Source organism: Myripristis murdjan, chromosome 4, assembly GCF_902150065.1.
Source record: "Myripristis murdjan chromosome 4, fMyrMur1.1, whole genome shotgun sequence".
Lineage (NCBI taxonomy): Eukaryota > Metazoa > Chordata > Actinopteri > Holocentriformes > Holocentridae > Myripristis > Myripristis murdjan.
The window spans coordinates 15,506,651-15,522,748 of record NC_043983.1 but is presented as its reverse complement, the minus strand read 5'-3'; the positions used below and the strand labels follow the sequence as shown (position 1 = coordinate 15,522,748).

The window sequence follows — 16,098 nt, the reverse complement described above, 5'->3', positions numbered from 1 at the left end:
AGAGCCGTGATAGCTGCTAGTTCTCCTTGAATAATCTGCTTTAACTGCCTCCATATGTACGGACTGATAGTATCCTGGGAACAAACTGTCTGCGGAGACGAGCAGCTTCTCTCAGCCACAGTGTGCCTGCATTTTTTTTTTTTTTTTTTTTTTTTGGAATGAAAGACAAACAGCTTTCACTTTGATGACTTGATCACTTGAGATACTCTTCATGAATGAATTGATTATGTAATGAAGAGGGAATTTCAGAGATATGTACAATTTTAGTGCTATCTTTTAGGTTTCAAAATGGCAAAAATGCTACTATAGAGGCAATAATGGCATTGTACATATAATAGTATTACACTGTTGAGACGCTGTGTGGAGTAATGGATATTTAATCCTCCTGTTACCTTCAGATTTACCAACATTTTTTATCAGTTTTGGGCACTTTGACCAGCAAATTAAACCTCCAGAAAATCATTATAATAAAATGTGTGTCAGGTACTTTATGTTTCTTGTTGACTACATAAATAGCCCTTTAGATAAAACATCCCCCCCTTAAACATTAAATTCCTCCATGTCACATCAACTGTCAGTTGCCACAGGTGTGGTTATATTCTGTTAGGGCCCTAAAGCAGAGGGAAGTGTTTTGCAGATATTAAATGGCATGTTATAGTTCCTCTGTGTCATCCAAAACGTACTAAAACAAACAGCCTGGGGTCAAATAGACCTCGATGAAACACCTGTGGGTACAAAATGTGTACATGACATTGAAAGCACATCATCATGGTAATTTTGTTTACCCACTTGTCCCCATTAAATTGAATGGGGTCAAACTGGGGGGTTATTAATTTTTTTTTTTTTTACAACTGTATGCCACTCTTCCACAAAGTAGTGGCCAGATGATGTATGTGTTTTGAGTCCAGTTGAGGTGAGCGAAAACAGGAACCCAAAGCCATCAACAATGCTGAGATATTGCCCCTGTGCTGCGTTCTCCGTCCCTCACAGCTGAGTTACGAGTCCCTTTATGCTGTCATGTCTGACATGAGTCACATGGCGCCAGGCTGGGTGTCAGGCTGTTGAATATTTCATAATCTAGACACCCCCCATGGAGGACTCTGGTCCAGAGTGACGACAAGGGGGGAGCAGATGAGGGAGGTTAGGTGTTCAGGAGGGTGTGTATGTGACGAGTTGGGTGGCAGGAGCGACCACAGATACACCCAAACTCAGCCAAAGGGGAAAGAGGCTCAGTAGTCGACTTGGCTGCCACTGGTGAAGATCCTCAAGGAAACGACAAACATCCTCTGATGCACAGTCTTTGGGTAGTTAATATAATGGAAAAAAAGACGTACATGAATAAAAGAGTCTTCTATGTGTTATTGCGGTCAGATAGAGACCGATGAATCAGACCTTTTTACTGCAGTTGTACTGCATTTGCCAAGTATTGTGCTGTGGTGCTGCTGTAAAGCAGTGTGTTGATTCACTTTAAGGTCTGTAAATGAAATGTGCTGTGTTTTAGCGCCAACAATAAAAAGCCTGTGTTAAAGTTGAAAGAGAAGGGCTTGATTTGCTGCGGTTACTTCTGTAGCTCAGTGTTTTCCAATTGTGTTTCTGTTTACTGCTGGTGTCAAAGAGCTGCAGACAGCAAACCCTTAATGGTGGAGTGAGATGTAAATAGGAGAGAAACACGAGGATGGCTTCAAAATATCTTTAATCATAAAACATCAAGAGATCAATCCATAATCCACAGCTGGCAGCAAAACCTCAAATGCTATCAGGACACTTCTGGCACTTCATAAAAGGGATAAACACAGGGCAGCATTGAGACATTAACACTGAAACATCAGAGATCTGAAGTATGTAACTGATTACCAGATATAATTATTCACGGTGAAAGATTAAAGAGCAGCTAATCACAAGTATTAGCTCCAATCCCGGACTTTGATTAGAATCGGAAGCCTTCATGATGAATCAGTACATGGGCTCTCTGCTAATTCAGTGATAAATAGATGTGGGTCATTCTACTGTCCTCTATATGTCTCAGTGTTTCGCTTATGCTTCCTACATATTTGCTGAGAAAATACAGAGTTAGGGAGACAGACATACATTATAATCAATGGATTTTTAAAAATTTCCCTACAGAATGAAAAGGACGAACAAGATGTTGTGACGACAGTTCATTTGACATTTTTAATATGTTCTGGAGAAAAGCTGAAACAGCAAGTAAAAAACAAAACAAAGAGCAAAAAACAAATACAAAATGACATTGTCCTTGCATGATGCAATCATCAGTAGTATTACCATGCACAAGACAATGCTTGCATTGTATGGAAAGGCCACTGGCCAATTTCAGTCTAAAACTGTCAACATTTGAATGGCAGCCTCTTGGTGAGGACGCTCAGGGCTGTTCAAACCCAGGCAAGTCAGAGCAGCATCCTGGCCCTGGGTGTATGTTTGTATGGGAATGAAAACCATAGCACTGGGAATGACTGGTAAGCCAGAAAGTTAGTGGGTTTGAATAGGAAGTAAAGTAAATACATCTACAGTGTAGAATAAGAGCTGTTCCTACCCTGTGTAAGGCACTCTCCTGCACTAGAGAGCTCAGGAAAGAAACAAAAACACACTGTACAGGTCAGACTAAGGCCTAAAGACAGCAGGACCTTCAACACAGAAATAAAAACATTTAAATACCCCCTACCACGCCCTCCCAAACACCACACATGCACCTTTTCATGAACTCACACACATCCACACAAACACACATCCACACATACACACGCACACACGGCTATGCACGCACCTATGCATGCACACACCTCTCTTTTTTTTTTTCTCATAAACAAAGGCATTTGTCCATTTACTATGGAGTCCAAATTAGGCCAAATAGAAGTGCAAACAAAAGAAAGGTTTTGTAGGTTTGCAGACAAAAAATGAAGTGTATATATGCTAAAGAAAATAAAAGTGAAGTACAGGAAAATATATCTGAATCTTTCTTTCCTTTGCAACACTTATTTGCATATTGCTCTGTGAAACTTTGTGTCCACAGATTAAGAGATCAGTTTTGGTGGTAGATGACCGACAAATCATCTTCAGCTTTGGATATGCCTCCCTCCTTGAACCCCACGCCCGCATCAACAACAGGGCAACAAGTGAAATACAATGAAAAAAAAAAATACTACAAAGAAAAGCAAGTATTGCAAAGACAAGAAAATGATTATTGAAAAAATGAAACCAAAGGAGAGGAAGGAAAGAAAAATATTTCAAGTACTTCTTTTTTCGATACTTAAATTTGATTTACAATACTTTGATTTCACTCACAAATTTTCTTTTTTTCATTTGTTTACAATACTTTTGTTTGCAATATTTTTTGTTTGCAGCTCTATGTGGCCTCATCTCGATCTTGACCCGATAGTTTTCTCTTACAACATAAAGTGCAACCTCATTAACACTATAATCAGGCCTTTTGTTATGTTCTTCCTCTCAGCCCTCTTGTCTGGTCTCTTGTCTGGACCAGCAGCAGGGTTCCGGGAACAGGCCGGCTTCTAGGTACAGCTCTAACATTGCTTACCCTGCCCCACTTCCAAACATGAATTAATACAGGGAAATTAGAGCAGTGCCCCCAGATAAGTTACCTGCAGGGCAAGCTGTCATTGTGTCCAGACCGAAGCCGTCCCAGGAGTGGACACAACCAATAATGCCACTTCCTGCTGCAAGCATGGTGAAAAATCTGAGTCAACCTATCCTTATCAACCCTGAGGAAGTCAAAATTTTTCATACAACCCCCCGTCCCCCCATAAAAATGTTGGACTAGAAAATATAATACTGTACAGTGCTGAATACAGTTAGATGATGGCCTAATTCATGATCACAGGAAACAAAATGGGGGCTACTTTTGTCAGGGGGCCCTGACATGGGTGATATCTTTATTGTCCTTTGCAGCTTCCTTCAGGTCCTTTCCTACATCTCGCTCTGGGAATGCTGGATAAATGAAAGCAAAAGGCGAGCTCCTTCCAGGAATTCACTGACACCTACCCAGGATTCTTTGTTTTGGGTGCAGATGAAGGAAAGGAGACCAGGCCAGACTGCGGCGGCCTGGCTCTGGACCGAAGGAGAGTGTGGAGGCACCCGTTTTTTTTTTTGTTTTTTTCTTTCAGTCTTCCCTCTGTCAGTAGCTGTACATGGACAAGGGTGTGTCCTCCATCATATCGTCCTACATGGGAGACAAAAGAATCATAATAGCTACACATCACCACCCACGTACAGATCTACAATGTTTACGCTGTCAATTAGATTCTCTAATTGTAAAATTTGCAAAATCAGCCAAACAAATTGGAGAGGATAACAGGCTGTAACAACATATCTCATCTTTGGGGTAACAAAACCTGACTGACTTAATATTGACATGAAGAACAGTGAAAGTGTCTGAATGTCATGGCGGCGCTCACCATAGGCAGATCCTGGAGCCTGCGGAACTCTGGCCGGTTATTTCTTCTGCGTAGTTTGAGGAAGAGGAGCAGAGTGATGATGACAGCAGTGATGATGAAGGCAGACACCAGGCCGGCCAGCAGGGGGTCTAAGGCGGGAGACTGATGGACCACTGTCGCTGAATAAAACACAGCAGATACTGTCAGCGGGGCACATGTCACCCTTGATTTTACGTCTTTCCTGTTGTAACAGGATGTTGGGGTGAAACATAATATGGGGAGTGTTCACTCAAAAGGGTAACGCAGATTTCAGCCAGGGTGAGAAATGTAGTTTTATTTGCTGGGAGGGGTTGAGGGGTGGGATCGTTCAAAAATCTGTGCTGGTTTTATTAGTTGAAATTTTTATTTACTCCTACTGGTACGGCATGAGGTCACCACTAAAGACACACTGTTTGCAGGAAGTAAAAGTAATGGAAATTCGTTTAATGGGGACTTCTAAAGTCACAGTGAAAGTGCAACATGAGAGCATTTGGTTTCCTTCTTGTGGTGTATTTACAGCTCAAAGGGAAACTGTAGGTCAGGGACGTAACGTACAGAGGGATCACTCAAACGTATAAACAAATGAGATGTCACTTAGGGAGAACAAGGCAGTTTTTGTTGTTCAAAACTCTGTGATAATATTATTGGTTTGAATTTTTTTGCACACCTGGTATTCTATGCCACCATGAAATATTTTCCAATTTCTTGGAAGTTAAAGTAATGACATTTTTACATAAAAGTACAAGAAACTGAAATGTAAAAAAAAATAAGTTGTATTGTATGATATTTGACATCAATTCATTTTTCAATTCAGTGCAAATTGAATTTGCTGTGCCTCAAGTATAAACACTTGCAATTGACAATGTGTCAAAGATTTTAATTAAACTCATCATAGTTTTAATAACAGATTTATGACCCATGTTGAAACCTAAACCTATGAAGATCCAAACACCACACCCATGATGCAAGCATTGTCAGTTAGTCCTTTAAGAGCCGTGAATAAAACTAATAATAGACACAGGTGCTGCAGCATGTATAGCCTGGAACAGCATGTGCAGCATGTCCATGTGGAGTTTCATCATATAGCTTAGCCCACACACCAGCCTTTTACACACTGCGTGTAATCTTGTGCTTGCCTCTACTTGTGCTCATAATTGAGCAGAATTTATAAGTTTGTACTACACACTGTCAGAAATAGGGGCACAGTAGGAGTCCATTTCTGTCCCCCAAGGTACAATCTACACAAATGTACCTCCTAGGAATAATCAGTGGTCGTCAAGGTAATTATGTGAACCTTTTCTAGAGCCAAAAAGGTACTTATATGTTCCCAAGCAGTAAAAGGTACATATATCTACAGATTCCTCTAACTGTTTCTGTAGAATATCAGGAGACAGTATTTGTTAAGCAAAATATAATTAACTAATAAATGCATTAATAAATAAATACATAAAAAGTGAGTTTAATTAGGTATAATGTTGACTTAGGCTATGGCTGAGTAGCCTTGAAGTGAAATATGTTTTGTAGATTTGTGGATATGATAAATAGGCAATACAATTATCCAGTCAACATTGTAGTTACAGGAACAAGACTGGTCTCTATGAGCTACAAGCCACAATGGTACAAATAAGTACCCAATGTCAAGGGTACAAAAGCTGTTCCTTAGAAGGGAACTGCCCGAGTGACAGGCCGTTGTAGCCCTGCAGGTACAAACACGTGCTTTATTTTCTGAGAGTGTATGTGCATGTAGCATGTATGTGTTTCTAGAGGAAGTGCTTCTAATATAATCACAAAAAACATCACTGATAATTCTGTGTATGTGTGTGTGTGTGTGTACATGCATGTCTACATAGCTACATATGTGAGTTTACATGTGTGGTTGTTTGGCTGTGTATTTGTATGTATGGATGTTGCCATAAGAGACCATTTTGTAGACTTAGTTGTTTTTTTTTTATCCCCTAAGTAACAACAACCACAGAGTAGTGAATACTCCCAGTTTTTCTGGCTAATGGAAAGAGGCAGTGTGCCAAGCCTGGCCAAATAAAACCACAGAAAGGGAAGAAGCAGAGAGAACTTATTATACGTTAACTTGATTCAACCAGGCAGGTCAATTGAGAACAATTTTCCTTTTATTTGCAATGACGGCTTGGGAAATGACCTCTCAAGGGGAAGGGGATAGGTGGCAAAATAAAATATGTAAATACATATAAATAATTTACCAGCCAGACAGAGAGGGGAGGGGGGACAGAGAGAGGGCAGGGAAGACAGGACTAAGGAGAACAGAGAGCGCTCAAGGCCTGAGTCCCATGACTGCCACTGTCCTGCTCCCAAACAGAGCTCTGATTGTGGAGTGCTTGGTGGTGACAGTGCTTGTAGAAGATGTAGAATGCGTGGTGTGGCTGTGGTTTTGTGTGTGTGTGTGTGTGTGTGTGTGTGTGTGTGTGTAGAAGCAGGGACTGGCTTGTGCTGGAAAACAAATAACAGCGTGGCCTTTGTTGTGAAGCCAGTTCAGTTTTGCCTGTGTCAATATCCTAGTAGTAAATAGTCCCGAGCAAATCAACATAGAGGAACACAGAAACTTGATGCACTTACTGTCATCCCCCACGTTCAGCTTGGATGGGATGATGTCCTGGGCTTTTGTCTGGGCGGAGGAGTTTCTGGGTGGGCTGGTGTGGGCCACACTGGACTTTTCGGGATGCAGTCGGGGAGACGTTGGCTTGGGCGGCTTAGAACTGGAGCTGCTGCTGGTGGTTGAACTGGTCTGGGTGCTGGTGCTGGTGATAGTGGTCCCCGGGCGCAGCTCAGGCGCTGGGGCAGAGGTGGACGAATGCATTTTGGGGAGGGGGGGCGTAGTGGGATGGCTTGAGTGTGATGTGGAGTTGGTAGGTGTGTGTGTATGGGTGGAGGGGTGATGTGTTGTGTTTGAAGGCAAGGTGGTGAGCGGTGTTTGTGTAGGGGCAATGTGAGCTGTGTGTGTGGGGCTGGTGGTGGTACTCTGCGAGGTGGAGGTGTTGTGCTCCGCGGTGGGAAGCAGGGTCTGCGCTGGTGTCTGATCTGTCAGGTTCTCTTTCTTGTCTGGAAACGGTGAGGGAGGGATGGGAGTGTCCTTGCTGGTGGCTAGAAAGTGAGACACGAAAACAGAGAGACATGGAGGGTCATCGTCAAAATAGTTGATGACGTAATTTTTTCCTGCCATTCTGAAATTTCCCCTTCTAATATATGTCTCTAATTTGCACATGAAGAGGCATTGCGGTTCTTTACGTACTTCCCCAAAACACACTTATGTTGGTTTTGTGTCCTCATATGGGAAGTGTGGAGGAAGAAGTTATGTGGATGCAAATGATTGTCAAGTATGAAGAGTTTCTTTTTTGGTTTTTCTGTAACTGAAAATGTGTGCTTGTGAGACTCTGTGTGTGTGTGTGTGTGTGTGTGTGTGTGTGTGTGAGAGAGAGAGAGAGAGAGAGAGAGAGAGAGAGAGTGTCTGCAAGGAACATTAGGCTTCCACCTTTCTCACACCCTTGTGAAAAGTCACACTGCATTTAATCATGCAGCTCGTCACCTAGACTCCATCTGACTCTCCTCTGCGCTAACTTTTCCTTTATTTTGTTGTTCTCTCAACAGACCACACCTTACTGAATTAATTCTAAGTCATACCTTATTTATTTAGTCCCTACCCTTTTTACCTTAAACCAGCTCTGACATAAATCTAATGTTCTTTCTTCCTCTGGTCCTCAGCTTCCTAACTGTCTGTGCACCTTTAGCCTTTTAAAGTCGAAGCTAAGCTCTCTGCCTCCAAGTTTGGTGTGTGTGTGTGTGTGTGTGTGTGTGTGTGTGTGTGTGTGTGTGTGTGACTGTCAACGCCTGAACCCTGTCACAGTGTTTCTGCTCACTCTGTGGCCCTGCTCTGGACCTGGAGAACAGAGATAACAACTTGGTTAAATATAGCTTCTAACATCTGAGCCACCTGCTGCTGGGCTTCCTACTAAATTCTTCTGAACTGCAACAACGCTTCCCTACTGGCAACCCTCAAAAAGAGACTAAAACAATTGGGCAGCAACATTATTGTGTCTTCGTCCGGTCATTCTCAACATCTTCACTTAGCTAGGTTAAAGGTGCACTATGCAAAATTGCTCACGGCTGATTTAAATGAGGCCCAAAGTGGCAGAATAAGCACATTAATTTGATGGTTGGATCTACATGGTTCACAACATTAACCCGACTCAGTGATAAATTACATGCTTTTGTCAGCTGAATCAATCAAACCATGACAAAATTATAGTGCACCTTTAAACTCAGAGTGAAATGGCATTTTGAGAATCTTTTGCTTCCTTCATTTGGTGTATTTCCAATTGGAACAGGTTGTTACGGTGGGGATTAACACAGAGAGCCATCTTGCAGAAAAAGTACAATAGTGGGCGATCAGTTGGGGAGAGAAAAGCTGTTTTGTTTGGTGGGAGGGGCATGATTGTTAAAAAAAAATTGGATGACATTTTTGTTCATGCCTACTAGTTCCTGATGACGTCACCACCTGAAGAAACTGTCTTCCAGGGAACATATAAAGAAGGAAAAGACCAGCACAGTTCAAAAGGCAGAGCTACTGAGGTTTATAGTTGAATTTTCCATGCCTGTCCCTTTCACTTCAATACTAGTGGCAACAGAATCTAGCTGTGAAGTATTGTCTTTTCCTTCTCCCTTGCTGTGTTCCAGGAAGAAGTAGCAATAGGACTTTGATGTAAAGATTAAAGAAAGAAAAAAAGAAACAAAGAAAGACAAAAAAAGAAAAAGGAACAAAATAAAAAAGGAAATAATAATAATAATAATAATAATAAAATATTAAGTTCAGTTGACTCTGTTGTTAAATAGGTGAATAGTCTCGGATGAAAGAAAAAGTTTATTCTGACTTTAACTTGAAAAGGTTGAAATGGTTCACCAAGTTTTTTCCATGATCCTTCCATGATCTTTTATTATAATGATTTGCACAGTTAAAAAAGAGCTGATTTCATGTGAGGAGTTACATAATTACCATTGCCCTCGTTGCCAGCGTCTTGAGCATCAGGTGGGGAACTTGTGTTCTGGTGTGGGACTGGAGATGCCACTGTTGTTTCATCAGCTAAAGATATGACATTTCCTGTTCTATTGTTGCTGCTGCTGCTGTGGTTGGAGCTCGCTGCTGTGGGTGCAGGGGCAGGGGACTCTGGGCCAGGGTCAGACACAGACTCTGCTGCCTCCGAACCAGAGGGTGATGGAGGTTGCTGAGGGGGGGACTCAGGGGACTCAGGGCTGCCCACATCAAGAGTAACATTTGCATTGGTTTGGGCAGGAGAAGGGTCATCACCTGGTGAGGACAAAACCAAGTAGAGACACGAATTATTACTAGAAACATTTTATTGCAATTATGCTTACGTAATGGTAAATTTTGGTGCCACTGAGATCTCAAATGTGAGCTGTGAATCGCCAGTAGGAGTCATAAGATCACCGTGCCAGCTTGTTGGATGGTGGTCAACCCATGGTGACTTCTTTAGAGTCATAAGCAACTTATTTTCTCTTTATTCAGAGCAGACAGGAGACTTAAGAGGTAAGTTTTCGAACACAGCAGAACTGTTGCTGTTGCTTTGATTGTATGTGTAAAAATCAGCACATACCACTGTTTGTACTGAGTAAGTCATATACTCACAAATTTGCTGTGTGTCTTTTATTTACTGAGTGAAGCTAACTAATCTTGATCATGCATACTTTTTTTTCCAGCGGCACACTCATGCTTCACTTTAATACAGTCACTTGCATTAACAGTGGGAAGTGTCCAATGCGACCACAGTCCTCTGAGCAGCTACACTAAAGCATGCCATGGTTAACTTTCTTGCTCAAAGATGCCTCGGCAATAGCCGTTAGGGAAAGTAGTGAATTTCTCTTTCACTTTCCCCACCCAGATTTTCTTCGGCGGTTGGGAGCTAAAGATACCAAGATCAAGAGTGAAGTGCAGTCCCATTATTGTTCAAAGGACTCAAAAGGAAAAAAAACAGACTTGGATATGGATTCACAGATTCTGACATTTGCTCTGCATGTTATCAACCACATCCCATATGACAGTATGTATGCTAAGTAATTTATTGGTCTTCGAGGTAATGTCGACTTTTAAAGTCGAAGCTAAGCTCTCTGCCTCCAAGTTTGGTGTGTGTGTGTGTGTGTGTGTGTGTGTGTGTGTGTGTGTGTGTGTGTGTGTGTGTGTGTGTGTGTGTGTGTGTGTGTGTGTGTGTGTGACTGTCAACGCCTGAACCCTGTCACAGTGTTTCTGCTCACTCTGTGGCCCTGCTCTGGACCTGGAGAACAGAGATAACAACTTGGTTAAATATAGCTTCTAACATCTGAGCCACCTGCTGCTGGGCTTCCTACTAAATTCTTCTGAACTGCAACAACGCTTCCCTACTGGCAACCCTCAAAAAGAGACTAAAACAATTGGGCAGCAACATTATTGTGTCTTCGTCCGGTCATTCTCAACATCTTCACTTAGCTAGGTTAAAGGTGCACTATGCAAAATTGCTCAAGGTTGATTTAAATGAGGCCCAAAGTGGCGGAATAAGCACATTAATTTGATGGTTGGATCTACATGGTTCACAACATTAACCCGACTGAGTGATAAATGACATGCTTTTGTCAGCTGAATCAATCAAACCATGGCAAAATTATAGTGCACCTTTAAACTCAGAGTGAAATGGCATTTTGAGAATCTTTTGCTTCCTTCATTTGATGTATTTCCTATTGGAACAGGTTGTTACGGTGGGGATTAACACAGAGAGCCATCTTGCAGAAAAAGTACAATAGTGGGCGATCAGTTGGGGAGAGAAAAGCTGTTTTGTTTGATGGGAGGGGCATGATTGTTAAAAAAAAATTGGATGACATTTTTGTTCATGCCTACTAGTTTCTGATGACGTCACCACCTGAAGAAACTGTCTTCCAGGGAACATATAAAGAAGGAAAAGACCGGCACAGTTCAAAAGGCAGAGCTACTGAGGTTTATAGTTGAATTTTCCATGCCTGTCCCTTTCACTTCAATACTAGTGGCAACAGAATCTAGCTGTGAAGTATTGTCTTTTCCTTCTTTATACATCCCTTGCTGTGTTCCAGGAAGAAGTAGCAATAGGACTTTGATGTAAAGATTAAAGAAAGAAAAAAAGAAACAAAGAAAGACAAAAAAAGAAAAAGGAACAAAATAAAAAAGGAAATAATAATAATAATAATAATAATAAAATATTAAGTTCAGTTGACTCTGTTGTTAAATAGGTGAATAGTCTCGGATGAAAGAAAAAGTTTATTCTGACTTTAACTTGAAAAGGTTGAAATGGTTCACCAAGTTTTTTCCATGATCCTTCCATGATCTTTTATTATAATGATTTGCACAGTTAAAAAAGAGCTGATTTCATGTGAGGAGTTACATAATTACCATTGCCCTCGTTGCCAGCGTCTTGAGCATCAGGTGGGGAACTTGTGTTCTGGTGTGGGACTGGAGATGCCACTGTTGTTTCATCAGCTAAAGATATGACATTTCCTGTTCTATTGTTGCTGCTGCTGCTGTGGTTGGAGCTCGCTGCTGTGGGTGCAGGGGCAGGGGACTCTGGGCCAGGGTCAGACACAGACTCTGCTGCCTCCGAACCAGAGGGTGATGGAGGTTGCTGAGGGGGGGACTCAGGGGACTCAGGGCTGCCCACATCAAGAGTAACATTTGCATTGGTTTGGGCAGGAGAAGGGTCATCACCTGGTGAGGACAAAACCAAGTAGAGACACGAATTATTACTAGAAACATTTTATTGCAATTATGCTTACGTAATGGTAAATTTTGGTGCCACTGAGATCTCAAATGTGAGCTGTGAATCGCCAGTAGGAGTCATAAGATCACCGTGCCAGCTTGTTGGATGGTGGTCAACCCATGGTGACTTCTTTAGAGTCATAAGCAACTTATTTTCTCTTTATTCAGAGCAGACAGGAGACTTAAGAGGTAAGTTTTCGAACACAGCAGAACTGTTGCTGTTGCTTTGATTGTATGTGTAAAAATCAGCACATACCACTGTTTGTACTGAGTAAGTCATATACTCACAAATTTGCTGTGTGTCTTTTATTTACTGAGTGAAGCTAACTAATCTTGATCATGCATACTTTTTTTTCCAGCGGCACACTCATGCTTCACTTTAATACAGTCACTTGCATTAACAGTGGGAAGTGTCCAATGCGACCACAGTCCTCTGAGCAGCTACACTAAAGCATGCCATGGTTAACTTTCTTGCTCAAAGATGCCTCGGCAATAGCCGTTAGGGAAAGTAGTGAATTTCTCTTTCACTTTCCCCACCCAGATTTTCTTCGGCGGTTGGGAGCTAAAGATACCAAGATCAAGAGTGAAGTGCAGTCCCATTATTGTTCAAAGGACTCAAAAGGAAAAAAAACAGACTTGGATATGGATTCACAGATTCTGACATTTGCTCTGCATGTTATCAACCACATCCCATATGACAGTATGTATGCTAAGTAATTTATTGGTCTTCGAGGTAATGTCATTTAAATTAAAACATTCAAACCCTCTCTCTCTCTCTCTGCCAGTGTCTTCTCATCTCTAGCACCACTGCATTTGTCTTGATTTCTTTTTCTACCTGCTTCGCTTTGATGAAGACCAGAGCACTGATGTAATGTAATGTAATGTCATTACCGCTCAGTAACACACTCCCATGATGCCTTTCATTATGTTTGTAATCACTCACACAGCTCATCAACAGAGAGAGAGAGAGAGAGAAAGAAAGAGAGAGAGGGAGAGGGAGAGACCTGGTTCAGCTCCAAAAGATACAAAGACACACACATGCACTGATTAATAAACAGAGGTGCTTGGCAGTACAATACTGGCTCTGTTCCCTCACTATAGCCCTATTAGGACTGGTTGGGTCAACTGCTGGAGTAGCAAGTTCGCGCGTGTGTGTGTGCGTGCCCATATGAGTATGTTTGAAAAAAACTGAGAGGGAGAGAGAGAGAAATAGAGTGGAGGGAATAGGACATTTATAAAGGGAACTACTGTTTCCAGTGTGCATGCTGCTCTCCTCACATATTACAGGATCTTACGCACAATTTTTCAGGGCCAATGCAGCATGTACCTGGGGAAATAGCTCTTGCTCACTTCTTGACCCTGGCAGTCAGAGGAACAGCCAACCACTTCTCTGCAAGCAGCTGGGTACTTCAGTACTCAAAGCTGGGAGTGTGAGACCCAATCTAAATTCTCTGCAAAAAGCCAGGGAAGTGGTTATAATCATAACCAGCGTTTTCACACCATGCAATCGTGTCTATTTTTAAGAGAATTACACAGAGATGAAAGAAAAAAAATGTGTATCAAACTGATTTTCTCATGGAGGCATCAAATGGAACAGAAAAGGTCAGGACTGTAACAAAGAGCCTCGTCTGCGCTGTCCTCGGCCTTTTCATGTACACTTAATTCAGGTGTTTATAGGCAACCAGTGTGTGACCTCTGGCAGAGTTTCATGTATCTGCCCTCTCAGTCTTCTAGTGGCATGTTATATGTATGTGTATGGCACTGCAAAGGCCTGGTTAAAGCTGAACCTGCAAACACAGAATACACCACCAAAGGGATTTTCAATCATTTTCATGCTCCATACTCAAAAACTGATTTTCATTAAACTGCAGACCCCTATTTGAAGTGATTTTTGTCTTGTGGAGCCATATATGAAAATATGTTTTGGTTTGTTTTAAGTATTAAATAGTTTAGATGACAGTCTTGAACGCTGACAAATAGATTCAAAGAGGTGGAATAAAAACTGAGATAAAACAATCAATTACAGTGAAATTTAACTATTCCTCAGGCCCATAGGTGTCCCCGAGCCCCACTTTGAAAGCCACTGCACCACCATGCTGTCTACAAACTGTGGAGGCAAGCCAATTAGAAAGAAGCCGACAAAATAACAGCAAACTGAACATTGTTGGATATGTCATTAATTAAAATAATTTCTCCAGCTCATTTAAAACCAGTAAATGTCAGCCATGCTATTTCTCTAGTCATCTGAATTTCAGCTTGAGTTGCTCCTGTGGTAGATAAAATCTTTTCAAATGTCAATAGCCTCGTCGCTTTTTAATCCGATGTGAAAAGAGAGCACGGTAGCAGAAGGAGGATGGAAGGACAGGTAGAAAAGGGGAAGCAGGCTACACTGAAGAGAGAGATCGAAGATGTGTGAGGTGTAATTGAAGCAGAAAGTAGGAGAAGGAAGTAGGGGGAGGGAGGAAGTGATGTGAAAGATAATGTGTGAGGCTGGATTGAAACAAAAGGCAGAGGTGAGAAGGCAGAAATCATAGCATGAATAAAGGTTTCATTTGAAATAAAGTGAAGTGCAAAAGAAAACAATGGGAAATGGAGAGGTGGAGAGGTAAGGGTGGAGGAGAGAGGGTGTGTGGGTGGAGGTGATGAAGGAGAACTTGTTCACATCCAAATTCAAAGATCTCCAGGATTTAAAGAAAATACAGTCCTATACACTCTAAACACTCCTGTCTCTTAATCAGTGTGTGTGTGTGTGTGTGTGTGTGTGTGTAACAAGGACTAAAGTGGACTTACTTACTGTAAGTTTACAACAGCTACCAAGAGTGCGGCCTTACAGCCTTGATTGAAAATGAGCAATCATATCCAAAAATTGGCCTTGGAGTGAAAAACACCACAAGTCATCATAAATGCAGGTGAGATTTGTGTGTGTGTGTGTGTGTGTGTGTGTGTGTGTGTGTGTGAGAGAGAGAGAGAGAGAGAGAGAGAGAGAGGTAGTTGTCCAAACCACAGTGACAATTTTAGCACAAAATAATACACTGACAGTAGAATCCATTTGGCAAACTTTCCCAAGTCAAAAAAGTCAAACAAAACAGGATCACCTACCCAGTGCTGTACATCCCAAGTTAATAAGCAGCAGCGCACAAAGGGCAGTCTTGAGTTTTGTTTCCATCTCTTGAGCTTTTGCTATACTCTATATAGAGGAAATGGCCAAATGTCGCTTCGTTTCGTCTTGTGTCTCAAAGGACTCTCCCCCTTTTTTTTCCTTTCCCCTCCTTTTCCCAAACTTAGTGGCGTAAGTTGAAAAATCCCAGCGGCCTTGAAACCACTGCAAACAACCGCCGCCAGTGCAAGCGTGGCTGGACTGAAGTGCAGGAGCTGCGCGTCCCGAGTGCGTCTCTCTCTCTCTCTCTCTCTCTCTCTCTCTCTCTCTCTCTCTCTCTCTCTCTCTCTCTCTCTCTCTCTCTCTCTCTCTCCACAGTGCCACGTGTTCCCGACTCTCTGCGGGCTGCCAGGCTGACTCACTGTTATTCAAAATAGTGCATCTCTACATCCTGACGCACATCGGCGCACAGTACGACTGACATACTAACCGAGAGTGAACATCGTTATCTAGGAGGGGACCCGGGCTGTGTCTGACTGCTCCTCATAACTGACCTTCCCGGTGACCTTCTCCTTTAATGACTGGCTATGTATCACCTGTGTCATAGTCTTTAAGATGGGCACGGTGCTGTTGGAATGGCTCTCAGCATAAAGTTTAAACCACATCAGCCAAATAACACTACGAATGTGAGTGTAACCCGAAATAAAGCAGGATATAATGGCCGCACTCATTGCCACGTTGAGTTTTTCATTTGTCAA

At 42.1% G+C, this 16,098-nt stretch overlaps 1 protein-coding gene across 2 annotated transcripts; it reads right to left on the bottom strand.

Moving 5' to 3' along the window:
* Positions 1 to 1,676: 1,676 nt before the first annotated feature.
* On the bottom strand, positions 1,677 to 15,624 carry LOC115358238 (flocculation protein FLO11-like). 2 transcript variants are annotated; one of them, XM_030050117.1, is made up of 6 exons: positions 15,343 to 15,624; positions 11,881 to 12,192; positions 9,466 to 9,777; positions 7,035 to 7,559; positions 4,428 to 4,585; positions 1,677 to 4,192 (listed from the first exon to the last, which is right to left on the bottom strand). In XM_030050117.1, exons 1-6 carry the CDS (start codon positions 15,407 to 15,409, stop codon positions 4,148 to 4,150), a joined length of 1,419 nt encoding a protein of 472 aa, XP_029905977.1. In that variant the 5' UTR covers positions 15,410 to 15,624; the 3' UTR covers positions 1,677 to 4,147. The 2 variants fall into 2 exon arrangements, with proteins under 2 accessions (XP_029905977.1, XP_029905978.1); XM_030050118.1 differs by lacking the exon at positions 9,466 to 9,777.
* Between the last annotated feature and the right edge of the window lie 474 nt (positions 15,625 to 16,098).